The sequence below is a fragment of the Melanostigma gelatinosum genome, assembly GCF_949748355.1.
Source record: "Melanostigma gelatinosum genome assembly, chromosome: 1".
Taxonomy (NCBI): Eukaryota; Metazoa; Chordata; class Actinopteri; order Perciformes; family Zoarcidae; genus Melanostigma; species Melanostigma gelatinosum.
In genome coordinates this window covers 5243229-5269704 of record NC_136634.1, presented here as the reverse complement: position 1 = coordinate 5269704, position 26476 = coordinate 5243229, and the positions used below count along the sequence as shown (strand labels likewise).

Genomic DNA, 26476 nt, shown 5'->3' with positions numbered 1-26476 from the left:
AAAACAGGACCCGTTTCATGGTATTACACTTTAGAACAATCAACGACAGATTCGCTATGAATCCGGAACCTATATTCTTATTTTATTGTTTCAAACACCTTAAATTATGTCAAATGAACCATGTGCTGTGACATTGCTGATGGGATGTGTATTTCAGGAATAAAAAGGTACAGTAGGTCATGAAAAAAAAAAGTGACTTTGAATCCATCAAAGGGAAAGACTGACTGGCTTTTATGTCTTTCTACTAACTATTGCTGAACTTATCTGCAAGTCTTTTCCAACTGAACCAAACATGACGAACACAAAACGCCTCGATAAAAGAGTGAAGACTTGGATCTTCCTTTCTCGTTCGTGTTTTTTTTGGCATCTTGAACTGGACAGCAGTTCGGTGTCTTTACAGACAGTCGTACATGTGCAGGGTGCGCTCCAGTTGCTGGACAACACGCTGGTAAAAGGCGATCTGCTCCGTGAGGTAGGCCTGCATCATGTCTTTGAAGTCCACCTCTCTCTGCCGGTGGAAGTGGCTCATCTCTGCCTGGAGGGCGAACCCGACCGTCCGGCAGCGTTTCCTAATGCCGTCGGCCTCGTCCTGGTCCATCTTCCCTTCGTCGCTCATCCGCTGGCTCTCCTTCACCTTGGCAAAGGCACCTTGGGTTAAGAAGAAAAGTTATATTACTCTAAAAGTCTGTGATATTCGAATCACAGAAAAGCGGGGAAACTGTTATTGCAAAACCATTAGGCCGTCCAGCCATATTTTTGCAAAATATCATCACTTCATAATTTTATCATAGAGACATTTATATGAAATTGGCGTGATCTGCATATTATTAGATATCATTGGCGCGGAGGCATAAAAAACTCGTCTCATTTATCTCGAGTGGTATGTGGTCATTAAGATAGTTTCGTTTTTACTTGCCCAGTTTTTGAGATATCCATCTTTGACGTTTGTGCCTCCACCCACATACAACAAAAACATGTTTTATCACATGGAGGCATCGAAGCCATGCAGGTGGTTTTACTTCTCAGGTTTCCTTTTGACAGATTTCGGTCTTCACCCCAGTACAAGGAAGGTACATTATATTTGTGCTGCCCACAGCATCGGAAAACTACATTTAAAAACATTTAACGGCAACGTGTCTTTATACAAACATTGAGTAGCAGTTGCTCAGACTTATCCACAGATCGCCCAACCGTTTTCATAAAGGGACTGCGTTCTACAAGTTATAGTTGCTGAGAAAGCTGCAGGGCGTTACACAGAGCAACAAGGACACTGACTGCTGATTTATGTCATTATTTTATGCTGTGAGCCCGACAAACTAATTTCCGTAGATTTGTTTTCATAAGTATTAAAGAGGGAGATAAACTGGGCAAATAAAACCATCTGAATGGCCGGATACCATTAGATGTAAGTGAGAAATGATGGGGTTTTTGTGTCTAGTTGGACTGATTTTTGAAGTTACATCAACTAAAACGTCACTATTTTCAGTAAAACTTTTAGAGTAAGTCCCAATAAGCTGTTGGCGATGATAAGATGACGTATAGTTACTGAAAAGCAGTAAAACTGTGTTCCTGACGAAAGCATACAAACAAAAACCCTGTAACAAAGGTTGTAATAAAAGTTCAGCAGTGTTTAAAAACGGTTTTTATTGCTCTGTTGGCTTTGGGTGGGTCTGTATTACTCTATGCTGTGATACATGAAATAAAACCTGCTATAGTAGTGTTGAACCAATATCTCCTCCATGGCACTGAGCAAGACCAACAGTGTCACTTTTCCCCCAGAAATTCACTCCTGTAAAGCTGTACCGAAACAATTACTCTTTGTTTCAGTTGCATACCAAACGTCTCGTTTCAGTATGTTGTCGACAAGTTGTAACCACGTTCCCCCAGACTGAACAGGACGTCACTTTTCCAAGGGAAGAACATGGCAGACGAGTGGCATGTCGCCACGCTGCATTTCCCACCGGATTAGCGAGGCTGCCTCAGACTGACATGCAGTTGAGCTCGCTAGCAGAACCTAGTTTGCACGCACTAGAGGTTTTTACGGCGTTAATGTATCCGCTGCAGCCTGCAGGTTTAATCCGTTAACTGCATCTGTGAGTTCATGCCGCCCTGGATTTCGTATGGAATTCCTGGCAGAAGTCTGGGAAAGCATGAACAGCACTTTCAGTCTGTTCCAGCAAGGAGGCGTGTGGACGATAGTCTGTGGCGGTGACCTACATTCATGTATTCTGTTTTCCACATGAGAGGAGAATGTGCATCACCAGATAGCATGTGTGTGGGACATAAAGGAAAGACGCTCATGGTTGTGTGTGTGTGTGTGTGTGTATGTGCATGATGGAGGGGAGGGGGGTTTGAATCAAAATGTTTGGGATCAGCTAATGCAAAATGTGCTCTTCCTTGCAGCTAAATCTGCTCTCTAAAATCACGCAAAACGATACTATTAAAGCCGAAAATACAAGCTGCAAAAAGACTGTGGCCGAGTAAAAAGCAAAGCCGTGTGGGTTTCCAACTATTATATGAAAACAATCCCTCTTTCCCACTAAAGGCCTCCTTTCACCAAGTTGATATTATGATGGCCAGTGGGCTGGAGAGTCGCCGGATTTGTTTATCTTGCCCAACCAGACTGGCTACCTCATGTTTTATGGCTGTGGCCAAAGAGAGAATGAAACTATTTCACATGTGACAGCTTCATGGGTCTGTGCTGGGTAGATACAGAGGAGGGGGAGAAGGGGGCAACAGTGTGCAGGGGAGCTAAAACACAAATAGGGCTTTCTAGCAGGGCGTCTGCAGGGCTCGCCAAGTCCAATTTGCGTAAGACCTTTTTATAGCCACATAGAATGCAAATGCAATACCTGTTTCATGATCATACCAAAGTATGAAAATACAGTATGTGTGTGTGTCAGACAGAGAGAAAAATAATGAGGATAGTCAAGATTAATTATGGTCACAAGCCTCCGGGGAACTGAACTCTGCATCTGCTGGATTCCTCATTCCCACAGCCCGAGGTCACTGCGGTGATGAATTCAAGAAGTGCAGCACTTCTTCTCCACGTCTTCATCTGTCTTCTATCCATTTGACACAACTTGAGAGCGGAAGTCCCTCTTGAAGATAATGTGTATTTGTTTACAGTGAGTGTTGCTTGCTTGTGTTTAGTGTTGCTGACATTCCCCACTTCAATACAGCTCAGCTCCTTTTCAGCAAAGCCAGCGTTATTTTCTCTCCACTGCAGATCCTTCCAGGATCCAAACATTTGCAAACAGCAGTTTCAAGCGACGTGTGTCTAATTTGAACTCATTCTCATCCGGGACCATGGTTTCAAATCACAGCTGATCAAATAATTTCTTCCTGTTGAATCCCAAAGTGGAGGCATCATTAAACTGGAGTTGAGCCTCTTTAGTTTGTTTCAATCCGCTGCCCCCTGTAATGTGCAGGTCCAATGTATTATACACATAACATGAGCTGATGTGGTGTGCTAGTATCAACTTGTTGACAAGGAATTTTACTATAATTGGTGTGTAATTAAGCTGAACACAATCTCCAACTGTGGGACACTTTGCTTATTGCTTCACAATCTTCTAGTTGTGTGAACAGTACTCGGTCAATATAGCCACTGACTTGCAAATGCAATGCAAAAACCCCATTTTGTCCTTTAAGACGTGGAAATATTTATTAAGATAATGTGCTATGGTTTGGTAAATAAAGTCACTGAAACGGCCATACACCTTTCTAGAATACAGTCACAGTTAAAATACTGGAAGTCTGAAAGCCATAAACTGCTTTAAAGTCCAAATACTGACAAGAAAACACAGTGTCCTTTTCAAATGTGCGTAATCAGAATGACTCATCAGTGTATTGTAAAATAAACAAATCTGTGAATTTGGTTCCAAGACTTCAAACTTGGGAAGAACTAACGTGACTGAGTAAGATGAGTGGATGTTATTCACATCGGACAGACGAGTAAACAGAAACATTTTTCAACTGAGGACAAATGAGGCTTGTCACCACTAACACACTCAGCATTAGTGAAGGGCTGTGTGTGTGGAGGGGGCTGCTGACGTCAGAGTCGAGCACCGCGGTGAACTGATGAGGCGTTTGTTCCCTGTTGATCTCGTCTTCACACAAAAAAATAAAAATAAAAATAAACAAAACAGTAGTGCACAAGATCACCAACAGCAGCAGCAACAGTGCATCAGAGTTACAGTCTTGTGTTTGACTTGGCCAGAGGTGATTTATTATACAGTGATATTGCAGTGGGCAGGAATGTTCTCCTGTATCTGTCCTTGTGACAGCGGAGCTGAATTTGAAGTTGAGGCTCAATAAAGTACATATCTGCATCTACCCCACAGTTTAAGTTATTCATTGTGGCAATTCCAAAGAAATCAATTCATTTATTGGAACATTTTGTGATTTGAAATGCTGGTTTAACCGGGCCTTTAGTAATGAGAAGGCAAAGTAAATACTGATAGTCGAGTTTGATAGAACGTAGAGGAGAGGAAAGCTGAAAAGGAAAGGAAGGAAAAAGACAAGACAAGAGATGTACAGAAGAGCTGAACATACAGAGGAAAGGGAGGCTTCAGAAGAGAAGAGAGGAAGACAAACTGAGGCACAGCTTGAAGAATGCATGCCGGGGTCAAACGGACCGTCATATCTGCCAGTGTTTAATGTGGCTCTTAGAAGCCCTGAAGATACACAAACATGAAAAAGCCTCCTGCTGAGTCAGCTAACAGTAGGTAATGGTGTTTACGCCAGCCTATCAGATACACCGATAAAAACAGAGCTGGAGTTTGTGTCCTGAGCTGGAATGTGCTCACAACCGATTCATGCCATCTCAAATATCCTTTTCCATTCATCTTTGGGGCTAATCGGCTACGGGACACTGAAACAAACATTTCCAATTCTTTTTTTTTATATTATTACTTCAGGGATGAGGAATGTTCAAAACAGAACCACCCTCTCCAGCCTGCACAGGGAATTAGTTACCAGAAATGCTTCATCTGCGATCGGGCAATTTCCTCCGCTCGCTCGATATGACTTTCTGCACATCTACTACTTTTTTGACTGCAACTGTTACACTCAAATAAATAGGACATTAAGCTTCCCAAAGCTGTTAATGCAAGCCATGCAAAGAAATGTTGGACAGATGTTTTTTTAATAGGCTGCAGAGAATCTCATCTAAAACTATTATAAACTTCACTTTCACACAGCTGGTGTTACTAATCCACGCTCCTCAGACATGTTTATTAAGCGGGATATGCTCAGCGCTGATCTTGAAGGGAAATATAATCAATCACCACTAATAGCCCAACATTCATCTGCAAAGGGATTTATTTCATCCCTTTGCAGCTTATGTTTCATGCATTTTTATGAAATATTCGGTGATGTCGCAGTGAAATCAAAAGTTGGACTGGATATGGATACAAAATATTTTTACGTCATCACACGTCAAGTAAAAGAAATGACAGTGTCAACATTAACTGTGACATCACAATTGTTTTGTGGCGTATTGATCCCTCTGGGTCGAAGAGCGTTCTGCTCAGTTCCTGATTGTGACATTCAATTAATCTAAAACAGTCTTAGCTCTTTTGCTACAAAACAGATGGATGCCTTCCTGCGTTTGTTTGCCCTGTAACGTCTGTCTAACGAGAAGTGTTGCAATAACATTAGAGAGGCAGCTCAAATCTAAAAAATGCAAGATGTGCCTCTGATGAAAGACATTTGGCCGATCCTGCTACCAAATCACAGCCTTGGTCAAATGACGAGGGTTTTCCATCGTCCTGACTTTTATGATGCGCTTCTTCGTGACACGGGAAAAGACCAGAGAATGCAACAGCTGACAATGTCCTCTCCTCGAAGGGGACGGCGTCTCCATCTTGTCAGCGCTACCATGACTACAGCTACATTGGCAGACGACCCAGAATCCTTCTGACAGTTAAAGCTTCATTCCTGTCAGGGGCGGGAAAAGATTAGGACACTAACTGCTCCCTTTGAACGTGACAAAGATTCGAAGTTTTAGTTTTGGGGTTTATTTTGCTGCACTGGAGCTCAATGGACAGAGCCAGAAAAACAATTAATCTGTGAGCTAACTGGTGACCGTGGTGCCAAAGAATAAATTGATGAAAACATGCGCACATGCAGATGCCTTAGATGACTTCTATTTTCCATTGATTCATAACAATGCAGGGAGAGTCAACCTCTTTTCCTGTTCAGGCTCGACAGGAACTGAAGCCTATCCCAGCATGCATTGAGTAAGAGGTGTACATCCTGCATAGGTTGCCAGTCTTTCACAAGAAAAACATATGGACAGACAAACATTCACATCGACAGGCTTTCTTTGGGCCTGAGGAAAAACATGCCGACAGAGAGATCATGCAAACTGCACACAGAACGCTTCCAGCTGTGAGGCTCTACTGCTAACCACGAACCACGTCTGCATATTACCAAGTTTATTTGTCTCATTGTTACAAGATATCTTATAACAATTAATATGGCATACAATCACCTGACAAGTAACATGTTAGTGAGGTGTAGGAACTTGGACAATGTAGACTTAACTTTAGACAATGCATCTCGAATATCTTGTTAAGTTAAAATAATTCTACTTTTTAGCATTACAGGCTAAATATGACACACACCATTTCCAAATGCTGGTGAAATATAGCTCAAATTGAGTTTTCTCAGCTTATTTCAAGAACTATTTTTTTTATCTTCAAAGGCCTAAATATGACTTCCTAGTTCAAGATATCTTACCAAGTGAACAGTCACTTACTTATTACGAGTAAAAAAACACCGTGTATTCGATGTTATATGATTTGTTTTGCAGGCCATATTTTTCCCAGTGCATGTCGACGATAGCATACTTATTTGGCCACTTCAGTGTGTGACGAATGGCTTTGCATTGCTGTGATGCAAAAGTTGAGCAAGGTTCAACTTGGCACAACCCCACTGCTGCCAATGCAGTGCTTGCACAGAGTGAGGATGCTGCATTTTTAGCAAGGCTGTTGTTTGTCTGAACATGGCCTTACAGACTACCATGCCTAATTTAAACTTCAGAAGTCAGCTACGAGAGCAAGCTATCACTGACGCTCCTTTGTCAACACAGCTTTTGTTGACACAGTGTTAGAGAAGTGTTACAATCTGTTGTAACCGACGTCATGGTTGGCGGAGGTGGTTTATTAGACTGTGTTGTGCACTGAAAGGTATCAATGCTTTGTCCAGTTCCAGTTATTATCACGAGCGGGACAGAATATTAAAAGAAATATGGCGCTGGTCTTCACAAAATAAGATAACTCCTCTCTTACCTCATGCCTTATTCAGTCTAATGACACTTCACCACATAATCTGCAGTTCTCAGTCAGTAGGAGGGGGGGAGGGGGGGAGGGGGTCGTGGTAAAGGCCGAGTACTTGGAGACATCTGTAATCTCCTTCAGTGTGAAACAGCAGCGCACTGGGCCAGCACAGACAGGAATGCAGAGGCATGTGGGATTGACAGTTTGTGTGAAGACGAGGGCCTTCGTCGAGATTTATGAGTAAGCAAAGAGGAGAGAGAAAACGTCTGCTCTCCATTGTCACCAGTCTCCAGTGTATGGAATGTTAATCTGCAACACGTTTGTAAGACAACATAAACACGGCATGAGCTCCTGGTCAGCCCTTTGAGGAAATGAAACAATATTGAGAACGGTTCCAGATAAAGAGCACAAAGACGTTCGTGTGTGCACGCAGGCACAATCAGACGAACCCCTGTTGCAGATCAAGGGGGCGTTCGGCGCACGCGTTTCCTCACAGCTGCCAACGACATATCGTTTCCTTCAAAACTGATGGAGCCTGCATGTGCTGCTGTAATGTGTTGCCGTATGGAGGACAACTAACCTCTTGTCCAGATTAAAAGTCTGGCTGGTGGGCTGGGGAGCGTCCCAGAGGAGCTCGCTCATTCTCAAAGTGAATAATGCTCCCCTCTGGTGTGGATCAGAGAAGGTTTTATCCCACTATCGGGGGGGTGGGGGGGGGGGCACTTTCTACATGATCTAAATGCCAAAGAAACAAGTCGAGATAGAAGGAGAAAATCTATGGTCTGACGCATTTTATTTTGAAAACACTGCACATATGTCATGACTTGTTCCTCTTGGTTTTATTTAATTTATGAACTTTTAAACTGCAATTATTCCAGTGTGGCCTTTTCCAGCTAACCCACAATAACCATCACTTTTTGGGGGTTATGCACAAGAATCCAACCTCAATTGGTTACTCTCCTCAACGTGTCATTCTGGGGACACCGGTGATGCAGATCCAGATCGCATGCAGAGCCAACGCCTCACATTTCATCACCAGATCAGAACAGACTGATACCCAATCCGTGGGGCGGGGTGGTTTCACTCTATTGTGAACTCGTTTGAGTTTGGTCAAAGCTATGAGGTGGTTTTGTCTCTGATTAGAGTCCCGGTTGTTGCCAGGTACTAAATCTACAGAACATGATATCTGGCTTTACTCTCACGAATACCTTACACGTTACCACTGCTGTCAATGTAACCGCAGTGGTTACACATTTAATATTCAAGACCAGCTTGATACCAGACCAGCACAGCTCACTTCATGATTATGTACAATAACACAAAAGAGACAGTACAATACATTTCCAGGATTACCAACAACTAATTGTTACAAATCTGCCTCTCGCACGAAAACCTCACAGGTCCTTTATTCTATAACAATCGAATGTAATTAACCCCATTCATCGAGATCCCCCTGGTATTCAAATGAGATCAAGGTCTTTGGGGTTGGTTTTGGCAGAGGTTTACTCCATTCTCCATTATTGAAACCAGGGCTGATGGTAGATTGAGCAACAACAAAGACTAAAAGACTTAAAATCAGTTGAGTAAAAATCAAAACAGGACAGAGAAAATGGGAGAACGAGATAGTAAATCCCTTTCATCAAGGCCACATGCAGTCCCTGCCCAACACCACGTCTCAAAGACGGTTAACATTCCTGAAGTTCACATGCTCACCAGGATCACAGTCAAAAAACCTCCTGAGCTCCTATAGAAGTCAGTGAAAGGGCAAAGGCAGGCAGGGAAGGAGCAATGAGGACATGAAGAGGAGGAGTAGTGCACCGGAAAAGGTTGACCTCAGTCCTGCGTGTTCTGAGTGTTGCCACAGCTGTATCTGGTTCAGCAGAACACAAGTCACATCAAGGGGAGTTATTGGGCCGGCAGGGACGACTCCGCGGAGGGAAAAGGTCTCTGCATTCACAAAAACACTGCTCCACAACCTCCTCGCGTACAGTAGTTGTTGTCTCTTGGCTAAGGTTGAGTTCCGGTACACATTTTTTTATACTGTTTCCAATAGAACCTACAATACACCTGAGTCTCAGTACAGATTACAAAATTATACTTTTGTTTAAATGCCTTGCTGTGAGGAATACAAGCATTTTATACAAATCCCCTTTTTCAATAAAAGAAATCAAGCTTCTCAAATGTTGAATGTTGTCTAATACAACCAGATATACAAAAACTGTATGTGCCTAAAACAACAAGATTGGAATCACAAACCATTTCATTAAAGAGCAAGTAATTAATCGTCTGTTGTCTTTTAGTATGAAACTAACCACAAAACCAGGCGGCGACCTGTAGTTCTGAAAAGTGAAGCGCATGTGGAAGTGCCTTAAACTTGCATTCTGTCTAATGGCCAGCAGGGGGCGACTCCTCTGGTTGCAAAAATAAGTCTGTATAGAAGTCGATAATAAAATGACTGCTTCTAACTTGATTTATTACCTCCCGCAAAAATATGTCAAGCAATGCATGACGTGTATAAAAGTATGTTGAGGTTATTAAACTTAAGGTAAGTTATCCTCCGAAATATTAGATGCTGCAAACAGTTACTCTATAATTTGTTTTATTGGCATAAAGCACATGTTTGTCCTCCACACAAGACCTGGTCATCTTCTTAAAAATGGCTCTCTTCATCCTTTTATGGTAAAAAAAAAAGAAATCCCTTGGTGATGTTAAAATGCTGAACATGATTGCAAAAGAACATTGAAATGACTGCGTATAATTTCTCTCTTTTCCTTTCCTCCTAGTTTTGATAATATTCCCTGAAAGTGAAACACAATGTAACTTTTGATTAGCAGTGTGGCTGCATGCGACAATTACAACATAATGGGAAAACATTCAAAATGGTAACAGCAGCACAAGTAGAAAAAGAGTTATGAAGCCGTACATCTGACTCCGTAATGTCGGTGACACAGCAATATGCAGCTTTAGCCAACATTAAGCACCATAAGCTTGACTGTGTTGAACTGAGTGTGTGTTATCGAACATCTTATCTTTTAGAAAGTTTCAGGTCAGTCAGCCAAAATTACAGATAGACATATTTTCCTACATGGTGGTGCATGGCCTAGCAGGCATTTTGGGGATTTCCACCTTTATCAACCCGATATGATGGGGGTGAATGGAATTTCCTCTGTGGCGCTCCGAGCATTTAAAAATGATATTTCAGAGCCAGATATCTCAAAACTTTGACACGTGAAACCGACACTATCTCCACGATCTGACACCGCCGGGGTTCAATAATAACATCATTCATTTTGTGATTTGGGTGGACTGACCATTTAACGTCATTCAGGTGGCTTTGTTTTTCACATTATTTCGTGGGTGGAGTGACTAAACGAAAGTATTGCCGAACTGTATCACAAATGACCTCTGTGATAATGATTGCCAGCTGTTTGAAGGAACGATAATAACATTTACCGAAAGCACATTTCCTCACTGGCAGCAGCCCTTTCCTTCCAACAGCTGATACAGTTATTTGTTTGAGAGCTGACACAGAATGCTGATATGTCCGTTCTCCCACTGTCTTGGACCAACATCTAACAGGGCTCGCAGGAGAAAACTGCCAGAGTTTGCCGTGCAGAACTGAGCAGAACTAATATTTCACCGTGAGGTTTATGGAAATCAGCCGTCACAAACACAACCGTCACAGAGGATTCAGATCAGGAATGTGAGTTAGAGTTACAGGTCACTGATTAACCGCAAGTATGCTCGTACATGAGCAAGGGTGTCACCAGAATAAAATAGTTTGAAAGGATTAGTACTTAAATGCTACTTAAATTTGAAATTCAGAGCATTTAGCAGCAAACAATTATTTACCATGTAAATATATAGTGGTGTTATGTTTACCTGAGCAGTAAAATGAAGTCACTGTCCCTCTGCGTGTGTTGTAATCCGAGCTTCTCTGTTTACGTTGTTTACGGCTGCGCGTGCATACAGCGGTTACTGCCGATGACCCATGGTCATGGAAGCGGCCATGTGCTTAGCTGTTAGCGCTGTTAGCTAATAGCCGCCGCCATGTTGAAAGCCGTGTCGAGGCCATATCCTAATCATAGATAAGTTCCGAATTTGGAGTTCAGCACCTTTAAGATGAAATAATAAATGAATAAAATGATAAAAGATCACTTGTCCATAAGCCACTCCCTGCCCATGTCACCCAGGTGTCATCATGCCACATCATGGCTGTTGGTTGTAATATTACACTACACTTGCCTATTTGTCTCATCAAACTTTGAACAGAACCCAGAGAGCAAGAAAAGGAGAACCTCCAAACCAAAGACGCAGCCTAATTGTCCACATAATGAGCATTCGTTTTTTTTGAGATCACTAATTCTGTAATAAATTGAATTATTTTCAGGCTCTAATGACAGTAATTGTTGACACACTTTGTATGATGTCATATTAAAGAGAGTGTGGAAAGTGAGTAAAGTGTGTGTGTGTGTGGTGTGTGTGTGTGTGTGTGTGTGTGTGTGTGTGTGTGTGTGTGTGTGTGTGTGTGTGTGTGTGTGTGTGTGTGTGTGTGTGTGTGAGGGTCAAGGAGTTGGAGCAAGTGACCTCAGATGCTGCTGGCAAACAGTCTGACACATAAAACTTACAAACACTATGTGTCATTCTCAGGTTAAAACATCTTATGTCTGCATGTGCATGTCTATGTGCACGTGCACGTGTACGTGTGCGTGCGTGTATGTGTGTGATGATGGGAGATGCTGGAGGCAAAATTTGACCTGACCTGTCATCCACAACAAAACAAATAGCACAAAAGGTGATCACGGGCCATCAGCTCAGTTTGTTCCCATGAGCAGAGAATGTGTGTTTTATTCGTAACAATTATTGAAGCCTTTGCAAATCTCACAGCTGCTGCTCGTCTCAAGTGAAGACTGCTACAGCGCTTGTTACAAAGTAGTAACGAGTATTTAGGTCCAATAATAATCTGCTTGGCCCTTCTGATGAATTGTATTTGCTGTGATATGAAGAGCCCATTGTGTGGCCTGGTGGCTGGGGGAAGAAAAGTTACTGTATAGTCATTTCAATATCATAATAAGAAGCTGTCTTTGGACATTCAGTTCAAATATGAATGAAGCTGCAGGAATTAAAACTCAGATGGGAGGCCGAGGATACATCCAAACATCTGTGTTGATCATGGATGTGATCATCGTTAACATTTTGTAGCATGGTTACATTTATAGTTACATCAGAGAATTCTCTCACAGATTAAAACTGCTCATGGCTGATTTTTACCTTTCTGTAGATGAATGATGTCGGGGAAGTTGACGAGCAGGCCTTGGTAGAGCGACAGCTTGTCCAGCATGTGGAAGAGGTCGTACTTGGGTTGCTCTGCAAACATCTCTCCAATGTTCTCGTAGGTGCGGCCTGAATGGGAGATGGCTTTGTTGAGGGCCTCCGAGCTGTGGGGAGGGTCCAGCATGAACGCATGGCTGATGGACTGGAAAGAATTTCCCAGCCGCTGGAACTCCTTCCTGAACCCGCCCAGGTGCTTGCGCACCAGCTCCGAGGCAACGTGCGTGAGCTGCATCACGCTGTCGTCCATTTTCTTGCCGAAGGCCTTGAAGGTGTCGATACGCTCCTCGACATCCTGGAGGTCCTGGTGCTCGTTGGGGATCTGCAGGGTCAGCATGAAATGGGCACCCACCATCTCGTCCTTCTCCGCCCGCCTCTTGCCCAGTTTCCACTGCTTGTCGTCGGCGCACATCAGAAAGTGCTCGAAGCCCTCGTACTGGGAGAGGACCGGGTGGCTGGTCATGTGGTTCATCCACAGTATCAGCCGTCTCTTGCGCTTCTCGATGAAGTCCTCCTCAAATCGCCCCGTGGCCTGCTTCTCAGGCAGGTGAGGCACGGAGATCACAGTGAACTTGTGCAGTAAGCGGTTGTACAGCCAGTCAAAGTGTTTGTAGCGCCTGTAGACGGGACGCCCCGTGTGGCTCGGCGTGACCCGGTACGAAATGTACGTCTTGATGCCCTTGAACTTTGTCTGTTTTGTGGGGTCCTCGATGGAGCAGGAGAAAGGCTGTGGGCTCTCCTTCCACAGGGGCCACACGGGGCCCATCTCGATGGTGTACGTCTCCGCTATCTTCGCCATCATGGGCACGTCGCCCAACACAAACGCTTCCACCCCTGAGCGGACAAAGCTGGAGAACCTGTTCAGGTTCCGGCCCACCATGCTGCCCTTCCTGGAGCTGGAGATGCTGTCCTGTCTCTCCATGTGTGGTTTGGCCCGGTAGTGCACATTGGGGTTGTTGGACAGTGGGCTCGGATGGGCATGCCCGTTGGCCCCGGGGCTCCTGATGTGGTCCCCGTCGTCCACCACCGTGGATCTGTCGTCCCAGTCGTCCCAGTCGTCATCGTCGTCATCGTCGTCGTTGAAACTCCGCTGCAAATGCAGAGGGGTGTTCGGGGTTGAGGGGAAATAGGAGGAGTCGTTTCCCAGAGACCCTGCCGGGCTTATGGAGCAGTCGGTGACGTTCGAGTTTGAGCGGGTGCGAATCACTTCCACATAGGACGCGGGGAAGAGACCCTTCTCCCCGCGGCTGTTCTCCCCCTGAAACCAGCCGTCCACCGACTTATCGTCGAAGATAACCAGTTCCTCGTTCTCCTGGATGCTGATCTCCTCTTTGTTTTCACTCAGAAAAGTGTAGATTGCTTTGGCTTTCACCGACATCTTGATACTCCAGTGGGTCCAAAAGCAAGCAAAAAAAATAAATCTACATGCACATAGTGCCTAGTCGATATTGATGCTGCTGTCTTGATGCATGCCGTGTTGGAAACATCTGACACCAGCTCACTGTAATATTTAAACTCATCTCAAATTACATGGCAGCTGTTGAATGAGGTGTGCAACAGCACAGTATAACTTATGTAAAGTTAATGAGCTGACACTTAGGAAAAACAGGAGAATTTAACAGTTATGTAAAACTATTACTTCTATCCGCTCTCCAAATCAAAGTCTAAAATAGACCTACTGTGACCACTTGCATCCTCAGCCCATTGAGGCTATCAGTCCATTGTCTTCTTGTCCATTACACTTAAAAGTCTTTCAACTTTAAGCTATAAATGCTCCATAACACTGTGACTTCCTCACAACAGAAGGACTCTCTTCCTCCTTTTACATCACAAACACAACAGGGTCAAACACACAAAAAACCGGTTTCACCAGAGAGCTCCTCCAAAAAGCACCGTCGGTGGTTTTAATCCTCAGAAACAGGACGACAACCTCGCGTGGTGTCGAACACTTATTACGGAGCCTAAAAGTGATCCTTGATGAAAATATCTTCAAGACAAAGTGGCCTGGCGTGAAGGAAAACAGAGGGATGAGGACCCCTGTGCATCGTGATCCTGCTCCGCATTCCCTCGGACTGAAACTTGCTGAGTTTTCCTTGTAAACAGGTCCCTGCGCATCTTCAGTCGATCCTTTGAATTCAACCCCCCTCCAACCAAAAAAAAAAAAAAAGCAATAACAGCAACTAAACAATCTCCTTGTACATATTATCAACACAGACCACGGGTCGGTGTTGTTTCTTTGGGTTTATTCCTGTGCGCGCTGCAACAAAGTAACTCTTTCCATGACGTTAGGCTTGGACAATTGGAGTTGCTCGTCGTCTTTTATTCTCATCAGCTCCTTTATATTCTTTGGAGAAGAGAAACTGTCTCAACGTCGCCCCCAACAGGAGGAACAGATTATAACCTTCAACACAGATTACAACAGCAGGCTCCAGACGATGTTGATAATAATGTTGTTGTTACTTACTACTATGAGGACCTATTATAGTAGTATGTCTTATTATACACTCCAAATATGCATTTTATATACATATCTAAGTTCTTCCATTTTATGCAACTTTGTACTTCAGCAAGAAGTTGCACTTTTTACTCCACTAAATTCATTTGACAGCCTCAGTTACTTTGCAGATTTAGATAATTGATACAAAATATAAAACAACTAATTCATTATTCTATATTAGTACAGGTTAAGCTACCCAGCAATATACAAAGCGGGGTGCTTTAACTATTGGTATTTTAAGTATATGTGGAAGCTTTAGTACTTTTACTTAGGTAATATTTGAAATACAGCACTTTTACAACAGTATTTATACACAATAGTATTGCTACTTTTACTTCAGTTGAAGATGTTAGTATGTATTCGAACACTTAATACATCTATGAAGTGCAGAAGTTTGCTCCGTAAAACTCCGGGTTAGTTTTCAGTATTTAGTCGGCCAACTAATAGTCTCCATTGGTGGGAAAGATGACAGCGTGACGTCTCAGCAGCAGCCTCCCTGAATGCCCAAGGTATCTATTTAGCTAATGATGTTATTAATGCTAATATCTGACCAAACCTGCTGTCCAGGTAGTTAGTTATTTTGGGGCTGATACTTAGGTGTAGCTAGTAGACATTTAAAGCAGTAACGTAACTCTAGGTTCAGTGTTGCGCACAATTGGTCCGGCTAACTGTATGCTAGCAGGTTTAGCACAGTGCTAGCTGCGAGCAGGTTTAGCATAGTACCAATAGTTAGCACAGTGCTAGCTGCTAGCAGGATTAGCACAGTGCTACGTTAGCTGCTAACGTGACTAGCTCTCTTAACTGGCTATACGTAGCAGTCCCCGGGCTTTTTGAAAACTCTATCACCCGTCTGAGAAGACCTCTGTCGTCCGGGTGGATTTGTTATGGCTACATGTGCAAATATTACAGTGATGACAACACAACGTTATATTGTGTTGTGGCACCAGCTAACGTTATTTCAGCGTGTAGCTTCTCTTTACTTTTAATGGAGCAAAAAATAATTTGTGGAGCCACATGTCGAGGGTGCAGACATGATAAATGTAGAAACTTTACATAATCTGATGTTGACAATGGCTGTCCATTAATGTGTTTATACACTTACTGTAGCTGTGTTAATGTTAGTCACAATATAATTAATGGTGGTACTAAAGCCTAGTGTATTTTGATAATCAATTAAATTTGTTTAGGTAATTTGTGAAGCTTTTATTGTTTGAGCTTCTTAAAAGTAAGGATCTGCAGGTTTTGGCAAAACAAGCAATTTGAAAGTATCACCTTAGACTTTGGGAATTTGACAAATGTTCAAGCACACAAAGGTAATGTCGATGCAAATCTAAAGATTAGGAATTATCAGCAGCATTAATATAGAATTGCATTGATTTCAACAGAGCCCCCATGGATGACCTCACCCAAGCCCTCTCGGCCAGCTTCGCTGTGTCCAAGGAGCCCAACACCACCGCCGCCCCCCACCCTCGGCTGGCCCAGTACAAGAGCAAGTACAGCGTGCTGGAGCAGAGCGAGCGACGGCGGCGCTTCCTTGACCTGCAGAAAAGGTAGATATCATATTACTTCACAGTATGGAGCATGTCTCTTCTTGATCACATGTTCTCCGATCTAGAGTCACAGATTACATAAAAACAATGATTCGCAGCACTTATTACTTCTACATTGCACCATGAACACATGTTTAGCACCACTACTACTAAATGACGTAAGACAATACACCGGAGACCTTTTCTCCATTCACTTCTTCTTTGTGTTCCAAGCTGCACACTTAGGACTACAGTAACAGTCGGATACATCCAAGACACGCTAATCCTCTGGAAAGCACTTTTAAAGATGGCTTCCTCCCAGCTTGACATGATTGGTGAACTTAAGAATGCAGGGTGTGTAGATGCACTGATGTGTGATCTACAAATCACATACAGGTGCTCTTTGGATCCTTAAGGTGTACTGTGCTTATTGCATGAGTGGAATATGGTAAAAAAAAGTATAAAATGGCATTCTCCTTCTAATAAAATCAAAAGCAAGCTGTAGGGTTTGTGCAAGATTAAAATGTCTTTCTTCTACGTGGCAAAATGTATTTGAAATGAACTTGTTAGAACCGACATGTCTTCATCAGGGTGTGCAGTTTTATTCCAGTGTTTTGAGCGACTACCATGCCTTACGTACAAGTTAATCACGCCGATGTGTTCATCCTCAGTAAAAGGTTAAACTACGTCAACCATGCGCGGCGTCTGGCCGATGGGGACTGGACGGGTGCAGACAGCGATGGAGAGGAGGACATGGAGAAAAAAGAGGAGGGGGAACGGAAGCAAGATGGCGACACAGAGGAAGAGGGGATGGAGATTGAGAAGAGGAAGCTGCCAAAGCATTATGCGAACCAGGTCAGTGTGTGACCCAGCGATATTGTTCATAAATGACAGCACATGTGCTTTGCTGTTGCATTCTTCCTCTGGGCCAGCAGAGGGCACAGGAGTCTCTAGAATGGCGGCCTAACAAGCCAAACAGATTTTGAAGTTATCATTCTTTGACTGTTTGACTACAGTGTTAATGAAGATGAAATGCTGCTTTGCTGTTAACAGAGTTTGTCTTCCTCCTTCAGCTCATGCTGTCAGAGTGGCTGGTGGATGTGCCGTCAGAACTGGATACCGATTGGATGATAGTGGTCTGTCCTGTGGGGAAAAGATCTCTCATTGTTGCCTCCAAGGTAAGAACACGTCACTGCCTTTCTGTTTCACAGGATGTCCCTGGATCAGCGAGGAGGAAGATGATTATTTGAAGGCACCACATTTAGAACTACCCATCAATTAAGCTGCGAGCTGCTCGTTATTGGCTTTTAAACTAGTTTCGACCTCCTCTCATTTTTGATGTCTCATCTTCCAGCCCTGACCAAAAGTCTGTTCACTCCTGGAATGTGATTAACATGAATGTAGCAGCTCATAATGTAATCACTGGGAGTGCAATCATGTGGAACAATTATTTCACACGCTACACGTCACCCAGTATATTAAATTCAGCATCATCTCTGTAAAGCTTCTCGGTTGTCGAGGTCACCGGATATTTTGTCGTTATGAATTTTGTCACACGTCCAGTTTGGAACTGGTTGAAAATAACAAAAATATCCTCCTTTTAAGTGAACAACTCAACTTGTGTCATGTCAAACTAAAAGGGTGCTTTAAGAAGACAAGGAGAGTGTGTGACGGTGAGTTGCCTGTTAAGTTAGCAACTGTTAGCGTAGCACTGCAGTGTGGTGTGTGTGTGTGTGTGTGTACAGTTCAGGCTGCCGGAGAATAAACGCTACAAGCCGAGGCCGCTTGTCAACGTGAAGAGGGTTAGTCAGGCTCACTTAAGGTGGTCTGACCTTTTTAAGGTGGACCAGCTATTCTCATTTTAGTGACATTGAAACAACTTTCCTGGTGGAAAACCTGTGTCATGGTTTTCAGAACATTATTACATTATGAGCTTTGATTAAATTTAAGTTATTACGTCATGAGTTGCAACACGCAGTCGAGATCTTTTCTAGCTTGAATCAATATTCTGAGAGGATTGTTGTATACTTTGCATTCATTGCTTGTAAATGTAACACTGCCTCCCTGGTGCCGGGGAGAAGCGATGCGTGTCGTTCCCCTGAGTAAGATGAGCCACCTTGTGTGAGCAATCCTCTTCCAAATGAATAATGTGGGCGAACAGTTCGGCACACTTTTCCTGAGCTTGTGACGGAGTTATCGGTAAGTCTGAAGTGATTTCATGTTGACATGTGCGCTCATAGGATCATGTCGATCATTACAGGCAGTTTTATATAAATGAAATAATGCAGATGCATTTATAGAGCCACTGCTATATAGTTGTTTTAAACACGTAAAAACATGAGTGTCACATAACTATAAGAACATGATGCAAAAAGAAAAAAAGGGTTTGGCCGTGACGCCCAAGAAGTGTTGAGACGATAGAAAACAAGAAGTGACAAAAGCACGCTGTGTCACACACGAGCGACGAATCTGAACTCTTCTTCAATTTGTGATCTCTGACCAGACAATCACATGAACTCATTTGTGCACCTATTTTGGGACTGCAGAGAAGTTGAAGATACTAAATGTTGATAAACCTCGCTCTCCTATTATTTTACTTCTTAACCATAAGTCAACTCTAGCGCTGGCTTCTTACAGAGATGAATAATGTTAGCTGGCCTGACTGCTGCCATGTTGGCCCTCCGCTGGCAACCACCACGTGATCTCACAACCTCACAGTGGATTACTACTCGCCTTGAGATTATGAATATGAGGGTTTCTGTAGCCAAAATGCACGGCACCAATGAAAACTCATCTCCTCCTGGGACCTGGGCAGTTTACTTGGAAGTAAAGATTTAGAACCCACAATGGAATGTGGTTTGTTTCATAATCATTAACTTGGCGACCGTTGTTAAAGAGACGATTCATCTGATTCACAGTTGCATTCTGAAGGCCTTTATCCTGCAGTCAGCCATGGCTGCAACTCTGACAGTCTAGCTTTTTCATTGTGTGTTTTTCTTTGTTGAGTGTGTTGGAGATTGCCTTGAGTTCTTTTGAAAATTGTCCATCGTGGCAAACTGATTTGGAACTTTTGAGTTTCAATCTACACTGTCGCCATCTTCTCAGTTGTTGGGGTGAAAGAAAATCCAAATTTGACACATGAGTTGGAGCCAGGGTGACACTGAGAAACCCGTCAAATTTAAAACCTTCTAAAGTTTCAAAATCATCATCGGTACATGAATAATACTCTGCTCTCAATAACTTCTCGTTCATGAACTTGTTAGAACTTTGGGGTTTTTCCGGTTTACCTTTCGGACATTGCACGTGGTTTCTCCTGTGGTAGTGTTACATGTTAAACCGTTGCTTCATTTGCCTCCGTATTGTATTCTTTTTGTGTTTAACGAGTAATGAAAAGGTTCGAGGCAGCATTGGATGACTGGTAGCTCTGCTACGACATGCCTGTCCAGTCATACTGGCCCAAGACTACAGGGTTCCTCTCACTCCACACCCTAGAGTCACTCCACACCCTTTGATGCAAACATCCATCTCGTCATAGCGACAGTCATCTGGATCCTTATTCAGTATTTCAGATCTTGACCTCATTGGCGACAAATCCTTGGAACACCGCAGCACAGCGCTCTCTACGAAACCGATGGTTTGAGGATAACTGAATGAGACGAGTTTCATCACAATCATTTGTTACGGTTACCCAGCGTGACTCTTTTATCTTCAAAGTTCCTGCTGTGGAACTTCAGGCACGAATGCAATAAGTTGATTCATAAAATATCCACTTGCATGATGGTATATTTCTAATAAAGCTGGGCAATAATCCAGAAGTGATGTCCTCATCAGATTTCTTTTTGTTTTCCTGAAGGGCTCCACTGCAGCGTACACTAAAAGCGGCTACTGTGTGAACCGTTTCCCCTCCCTGCTGCCCGGTGGGAACCGACACAACTCGGCCATGGGGAAAGGTAGGCGGGTGTGTGTGTGTGTGTGTGGGGAGCGCAGTGGTGCACTGTAGTAGATGCAGTGCATTGAGCAACAACATTGAAAGAACTTCAAAACACTTTAAATGGAATTCTCACATTCAGGCTTTTTAGAAGAGGGAGGGGCGATCACAGCTTTTCAACAGGTACCAAATATATTTACAACAGAATATATGAGGTTGTTTTGTGCTACAAGGCTGTAAACGTCTTTCTGCCTTTTTATTCGGTAAATAAGAGTTGAGATAGTCAGTGACTATAGATAAGCTTTACAGTGGTATAGTCTGTATATCCGTAAATGGCCCTTTTCTACGTTCCCCGTGCAGACTACACGATCCTGGACTGCATTTACAGCGAGGTGGACAGAACGTACTACATCCTGGACGTCATGTGCTGGAGAGGCCACCCGGTCTACGACTGCCCGGTAAGACTGGCGTCTAGTTCTCCAGCAAGCGATCCGGGAATGCTTGTCTAATTGCTTATGTAGCAGAGTCTGGGCCACAGATGTGCATCTTTTTTTTTGCCACGTTGCCCATCTTATTGGCTCGGTATGCAAAAAGGAGCTTTTTTTTTGTTTACAGTACTTGTTTCTCATCAACAGACTGAGTTCCGTTTCTACTGGCTCCAGTCCAAAGTGCAGGAGACGGACGGCCTTTCAGAAATCGCCAAGCGCAACCCTGTGAGTAACGGGAAGAGAGCCGCTTCACTTCGTGCCCCATTTTGTCCTTGCTCGCTGCTATTTCAGAGACTTCAACATGTTGATTCAATCTTGACTTTCTGCATGTTGTGTTTGTTGTGCTTGCTGAACCTTATTTACACATAAGGGATAAATAAAGTGCTGAACTTGAACCTTGAGAAAGGTAAATTAAAGGCAAACGTCCATTACCGTCTTCGGTACTAATTATGCACTAAAATTATTCTTGCACACAAATCTAGATGATGATGGGGTGGTACGGCCAAGCAGGAGCTACATCAGGCTCAGTCTTTGAGGCGTAAACTCACCATTGGAGAGCATGTTTCTCACATTTGACAAGAAGACAAACTGTGTTTGGAACTAACAACGCGGTGCTCTGGTTTTGTTTGGTCCAACAGTTCCGGTTTGTGAGCCTCCAGAGCATCGACTGCACAGCGGAGCTGATTCAGAAAGCCCTGGCTGCGGAGTACAGCTTCAGCGTAAGAGAACATCTCTTTTCCTTCAACTCTTCAACACCTTACTGCTGCTCATCGCATGTAGTGTTAGAGTCCGATCACTCATCTTATTAAGAAATGCATGCAAACTTTTAGTTTGCTTCTCATGGTGCTTTGATTAGTTTAATTCTGAGTTTCCTGCCGCAGGTGGACGGCCTGCTCTTCTACCACCGACAGACCCACTACACCCCCGGCAGCACCCCTCTGGTGGGCTGGCTTCGCCCCTACATGGTCACCGACATCCTGGGCATAGAGGTCCCCGTAGGACCCCTCACCACTAAACCCGAGTACGCCAGCCAGCAGCTGCAGCAGATCCTGGAACACAAAAAACCATCAAGTGAGGTCCGCCCGGCCAACAGCAGCGGAAGCTATGAGTTAGAGTACCTGTCCACGCCGAGCCAGGGCGGCGGGGACGCTGTGAACTTCTTGAACCAAAAGCCAATACGGGAAGCCACCATGGAGAACTGAGTGCGAGGCTTAACGAGATGCAAATTGCTAACTCTGTGTTTCTGAGTGGCGGCGGCCCACATATGGCGCTTTAGAATGTCTGCTGAATGGTTTTGCCGATCTGGACAATTGTAAAGCATGGCTAATTCTAATCCGGCACTGCTCAGGACGCCCTCAGAGTGCAGAGTAGCAGAGCTATGCCGTATATGTGCGTTTTTTAAACTCTGCCATTGACAACTTGTACCTGTTGCAGAACAGAGTAATTGCACAGTATTTAGCCACTAAAAGGACTTAGTCGCGGTCTGTGACGCAGCTTCCTTTCATAACGCCATCGCATACAATCAAAAAGGACGAGAGGTTTCTTCTGTGAGACGTAGCTTACTGCGAAGTGTAGAGATAAATGTTGTGGTGAAGTGTTATTCTGCCACGCTGCACTTAAAGCGAATAATGCACAAGAAACATCTTTACTGTTGTCAGTGGTTTGCAGACTACGGCTGTCATCGCTGCGACACAAATACAGAAATCAGATGTTTGAGCAGCCAAAGCGGAGAGTGGCGCTCTGTTCTGATGCGAGGTGTCGCTGACTGGCCACACCCTGTAAGTTGCGATCAATGCAGAATGGCAGCAGAGATGTGGACTTTTACAGTTTAATGTTGAATTTCAAAATTGTTTAGACGATTTTTTTTAAAGCGTATGTTTCTAAATAAATGTTTTTTTATTAGCCTGCACTGTGTTCCCAAGTTTTTTTTTTAAAGGTATATTTCTGAATCCGTTGAATAATTTGTTCAAAAACAGTTTGTTCCAAAAACAAGTGCTGAGAAACCAATCTAATTACAAATGTATACCTCTTAGGGAATGATTATGTAAATGTCATTGCTAAACAAAGCTACATACAAAATGATATTAGATTATAATTGACATAGTTTATTCATGCAATAAAGTGGAAAATCATTTAACTGAGTCTTAAAACCCTCTGCAGGAACACCTCAGACTTCACTGCACATGCACTGTCGATATAAGTGCACGCTGCTGATGTTCCAGTATATGGTGAGACGTGACTCACTCATTCTGCTGATAGCAGCGCACATCAGCACTTCTCTTCCCCTCTGCGCTGAGCTTTGTGTGCCGTTTGCGTAACTGAAGAGCTGGGCGGAAATTGTCAACCGGAAAAGACGTGAAAGTGTCTGGCAGGGTTGTGAACTTAGTTTTCGGTGACATGAGAAACAAACACCTGAGATCTCTGCCTCGGGTCAGCGGGTCTGAGCTGCATGAAGTCGTTTACAATAACTTAGCAAGAACGCCAACCTCATTTTATACTTCTCTTTTTGTTGCACTTTTGTTTTTTGTGAGAATAGTTTGAAGTAAAGTTGCTTGTGGAATGATTAGTTATATGGTTTTAAAGGTAGCTGAGGGAGAAGTGTTAACTTTTACTCTCTACCCTTTAGGGATCCTTTGACTTTTTTCTAGTTCTATCACATTATTTAATTCCCTTATACCTCAGATGTAGTATAGCATGTAAACATACCTGCTGCTTACTAACATGTTAGGAATGTCAGTGTAAACATGCTTATGTCAGCAATGTTAACCCCAAAGAGCGACAGCACTAGCTTGGCTGTAGACCAGGGGTCTCAAACTCCCGGCCCGCGGGCCAAATTCGGCCGCGCCATGTCATTTTGTGGCCTGCGAATCCGCGAATTAGCATGATGGCTGCTGTTGGCAGCTCCTGCTCCTGAACAGTACAGCATGTTGTGCATTTGAAGATGCATCTTTCTATAAACAACTTAAATGTCCAGAAGTCACGCAGTAAAAGCTGATTTATAGGAACGTGTATCGTCTCTACTTGCAGCTTCACTAGACCAGCATGCACTGCAGCTAAAATACAAGTTGTGTTTTTGCAACTACTCACTTCATCTTCGCTGGAAAAAACAAAAAAACTTGTTTTCTCCTTTTCTTGCTCTTTCGATGGTATCGCTGTTGCTCTCACCACCTAACGGAACATCGAGGTGCAGATACCACATCCACCGCCCCTCTGTGGGGGACTGTTGTAACATATTCTGGGAAACGTAGGAGATCTCTGAAGTAGAGGGAGGTGCACGACGCTGCTGAAGGAAACTCTTGGTAAACCACAATTACAATATGTGATCACGCAATAACTCCTGGAAAGCATTAAACACCACTGATCTAAACGGTAATATGAAAGAGTATTTAGTAGCTGGCAGGTTCTTGGTCTTTTTGGTGAGATTTCAGTTATACTTAAAAGTAAAAAATCAATAAATATGTTATAACAGTGTTGATGTGGTCTGGGATAAATCTGATCTAAAGTAGTAAAATATCCTTTGGATGATACTCCAGAAAACACGTGTGCAAATTCAAATGTCTGCAAAAAGGGTCCAAAGTATTTGACTCCTCCAGACGTTTAGTGTTTGAGAAATGTTTGACGAGTGCATTTCATCGAGTACAGTCGGATGTTTTTTTTCCTTTCACGTTCAGTCACCGCTAAGCCGAGAGGGCTGTCGAAGAGAGCAAAGTCAGGCATGTGGTTACTGCAAGAAACCAGCTATTAGTCAGCAGCACCGATCACTTTCCAGGAACTGAGCACTTGTCAGAGCACACTCCGTCTCCCCCCCCCACACACACACACACACACACACACACTGTTACTTCAGGCCTCTGATCTCTATGAAAGCTGCCGTCACAAGCCTTCTAAGGAGGTAGATTTGTGTTTCTCCTGCAACTCTCCAGACATCTGATGTTTAGCCTGCGCGGTAACTTGGCCTACCTGTACCGCTAAAGTTCACCAATTAACAATATATTAAATTGCCTTGTTTATTGTGTGCTAAAACCAGTGTGTGTTGTTAGGCTCCTGTTTTTGTTAATTAGTGAGCTTTAGAGGTGCTTGTAATCTCTCTCCAGCTTTTAGTAACCAGTGCAGTGAGTTAAATCAGGCCTTCATCTCTTACACGTTTGATTTTTTTGGACGTAACGTGGGCAGTGCTTACTTAGCCAATCACATTTCCCAACTGACATGATGTCAGCTGTAGTTCAACAGGAAGTCTATTGTTGTCCGCTCCCTTTTCCCTTTACTTTTCAAGCGAGACTTTCTCACGCCTCATTATTTACAGTTCGCCTATTCTGGGATCTATTTTTATTTATTTTTGTGGAAAGAAAACATAAGCGGCATGTGAATGTACCTATAACTTCCGACCTCTTCTTACAAAAACACTTGACGTCAGAAGGCTTTTCCTTATTTAACTGGAACAAGATGACGTGAAAGTTAACGCAGCATTGAGGAATCTTACCAACTTCTCTCACACACTCTCCCTGCTTTGCATCAGATTACTTTCATGACCCCATTAGAAACACATCAAGGTATGAATTGAAGGGCTGTCAATAGTCCTGCAGGAAATGCAATATCCTGACTGCACTTGAACTTCCCTGCTGAAAGATATCTGCATATAATATTTCAATGCAGACCCGCAGTGTGTTTGTTCGTGGATCATATTACAGCGACTTTATTGTACCGTTCGGTGTTTTCTGTTTCCTGTGATGTCATGTAATTCCTGTAAAGCGTACTGGATTATGATGTAGCCTGGGGGATGCATGAGTCGAGTTTCACTAATTAAATTGCTATTCTTGCAACCAACTATTGCGTAAGAGCCTGCTCCTATTATTAGTTATTTCCTCTCACTTTATTTCATGCATTAGTAATGTGTAGTGATAGTTTGGAGAGTGCTTTGTGACGTACGTGTAGGTAGGCTATAGCTAATGCACATAATGTGCACAAAAGCAGTATGTTGTTAAGTATAGACTACAATGGCTGCATCAAAGAAACCTTCCTGACATGTTTTAAGACATACAATGCATTTGTGTATGTTGTTTTCCACTCTCCCTCTTTGACAAGAAAAGTGGAGTGAATATGCAAATCTTTTTACTTTCTGTGTTCAATTCTTTTTTTTTTTTCATGATCTACATTTCTATTACTCACAATATAAAGCCTGCGCTATATATATATATATATATATATATATATATACATATACATATACACAGTTTATAGACATCTTTACATGTCGGCTGCCTACTGCGCATTATAACCCAGTCCATGTATCCATTTAGTATTTATTCATTTGCACTATTTGTCCTTTCTTTCACTACTTGTGTGGTAAGATTGATAGCTCTTCCATATCAAGCTGGTGAGTTTAACATGCATAATTAAAACGTAGGCTTTGTTAAAAG

General features: G+C 43.2%; 2 protein-coding genes across 2 annotated transcripts; one reads left to right on the top strand and one right to left on the bottom strand.

The window, feature by feature from the left end:
* Nucleotides 1-328: 328 nt before the first annotated feature.
* snx33 (sorting nexin 33) lies at nucleotides 329-14703 on the bottom strand. Its single transcript, XM_079280799.1, has 2 exons — nucleotides 12558-14703; nucleotides 329-648 (listed from the first exon to the last, which is right to left on the bottom strand). The coding sequence occupies exons 1-2, from the start codon at nucleotides 13993-13995 to the stop codon at nucleotides 395-397; spliced, it is 1692 nt and encodes a 563-aa protein (XP_079136925.1). The 5' UTR covers nucleotides 13996-14703; the 3' UTR covers nucleotides 329-394.
* An 852-nt stretch (nucleotides 14704-15555) lies between these two features.
* On the top strand, nucleotides 15556-22968 carry snupn (snurportin 1). Its single transcript, XM_079269921.1, has 9 exons — nucleotides 15556-15623; nucleotides 16500-16664; nucleotides 17315-17498; nucleotides 17717-17821; nucleotides 20497-20593; nucleotides 20932-21029; nucleotides 21207-21284; nucleotides 21698-21778; nucleotides 21941-22968. The coding sequence occupies exons 2-9, from the start codon at nucleotides 16507-16509 to the stop codon at nucleotides 22259-22261; spliced, it is 1122 nt and encodes a 373-aa protein (XP_079126047.1). The 5' UTR covers nucleotides 15556-15623; nucleotides 16500-16506; the 3' UTR covers nucleotides 22262-22968.
* Nucleotides 22969-26476: the final 3508 nt, after the last annotated feature.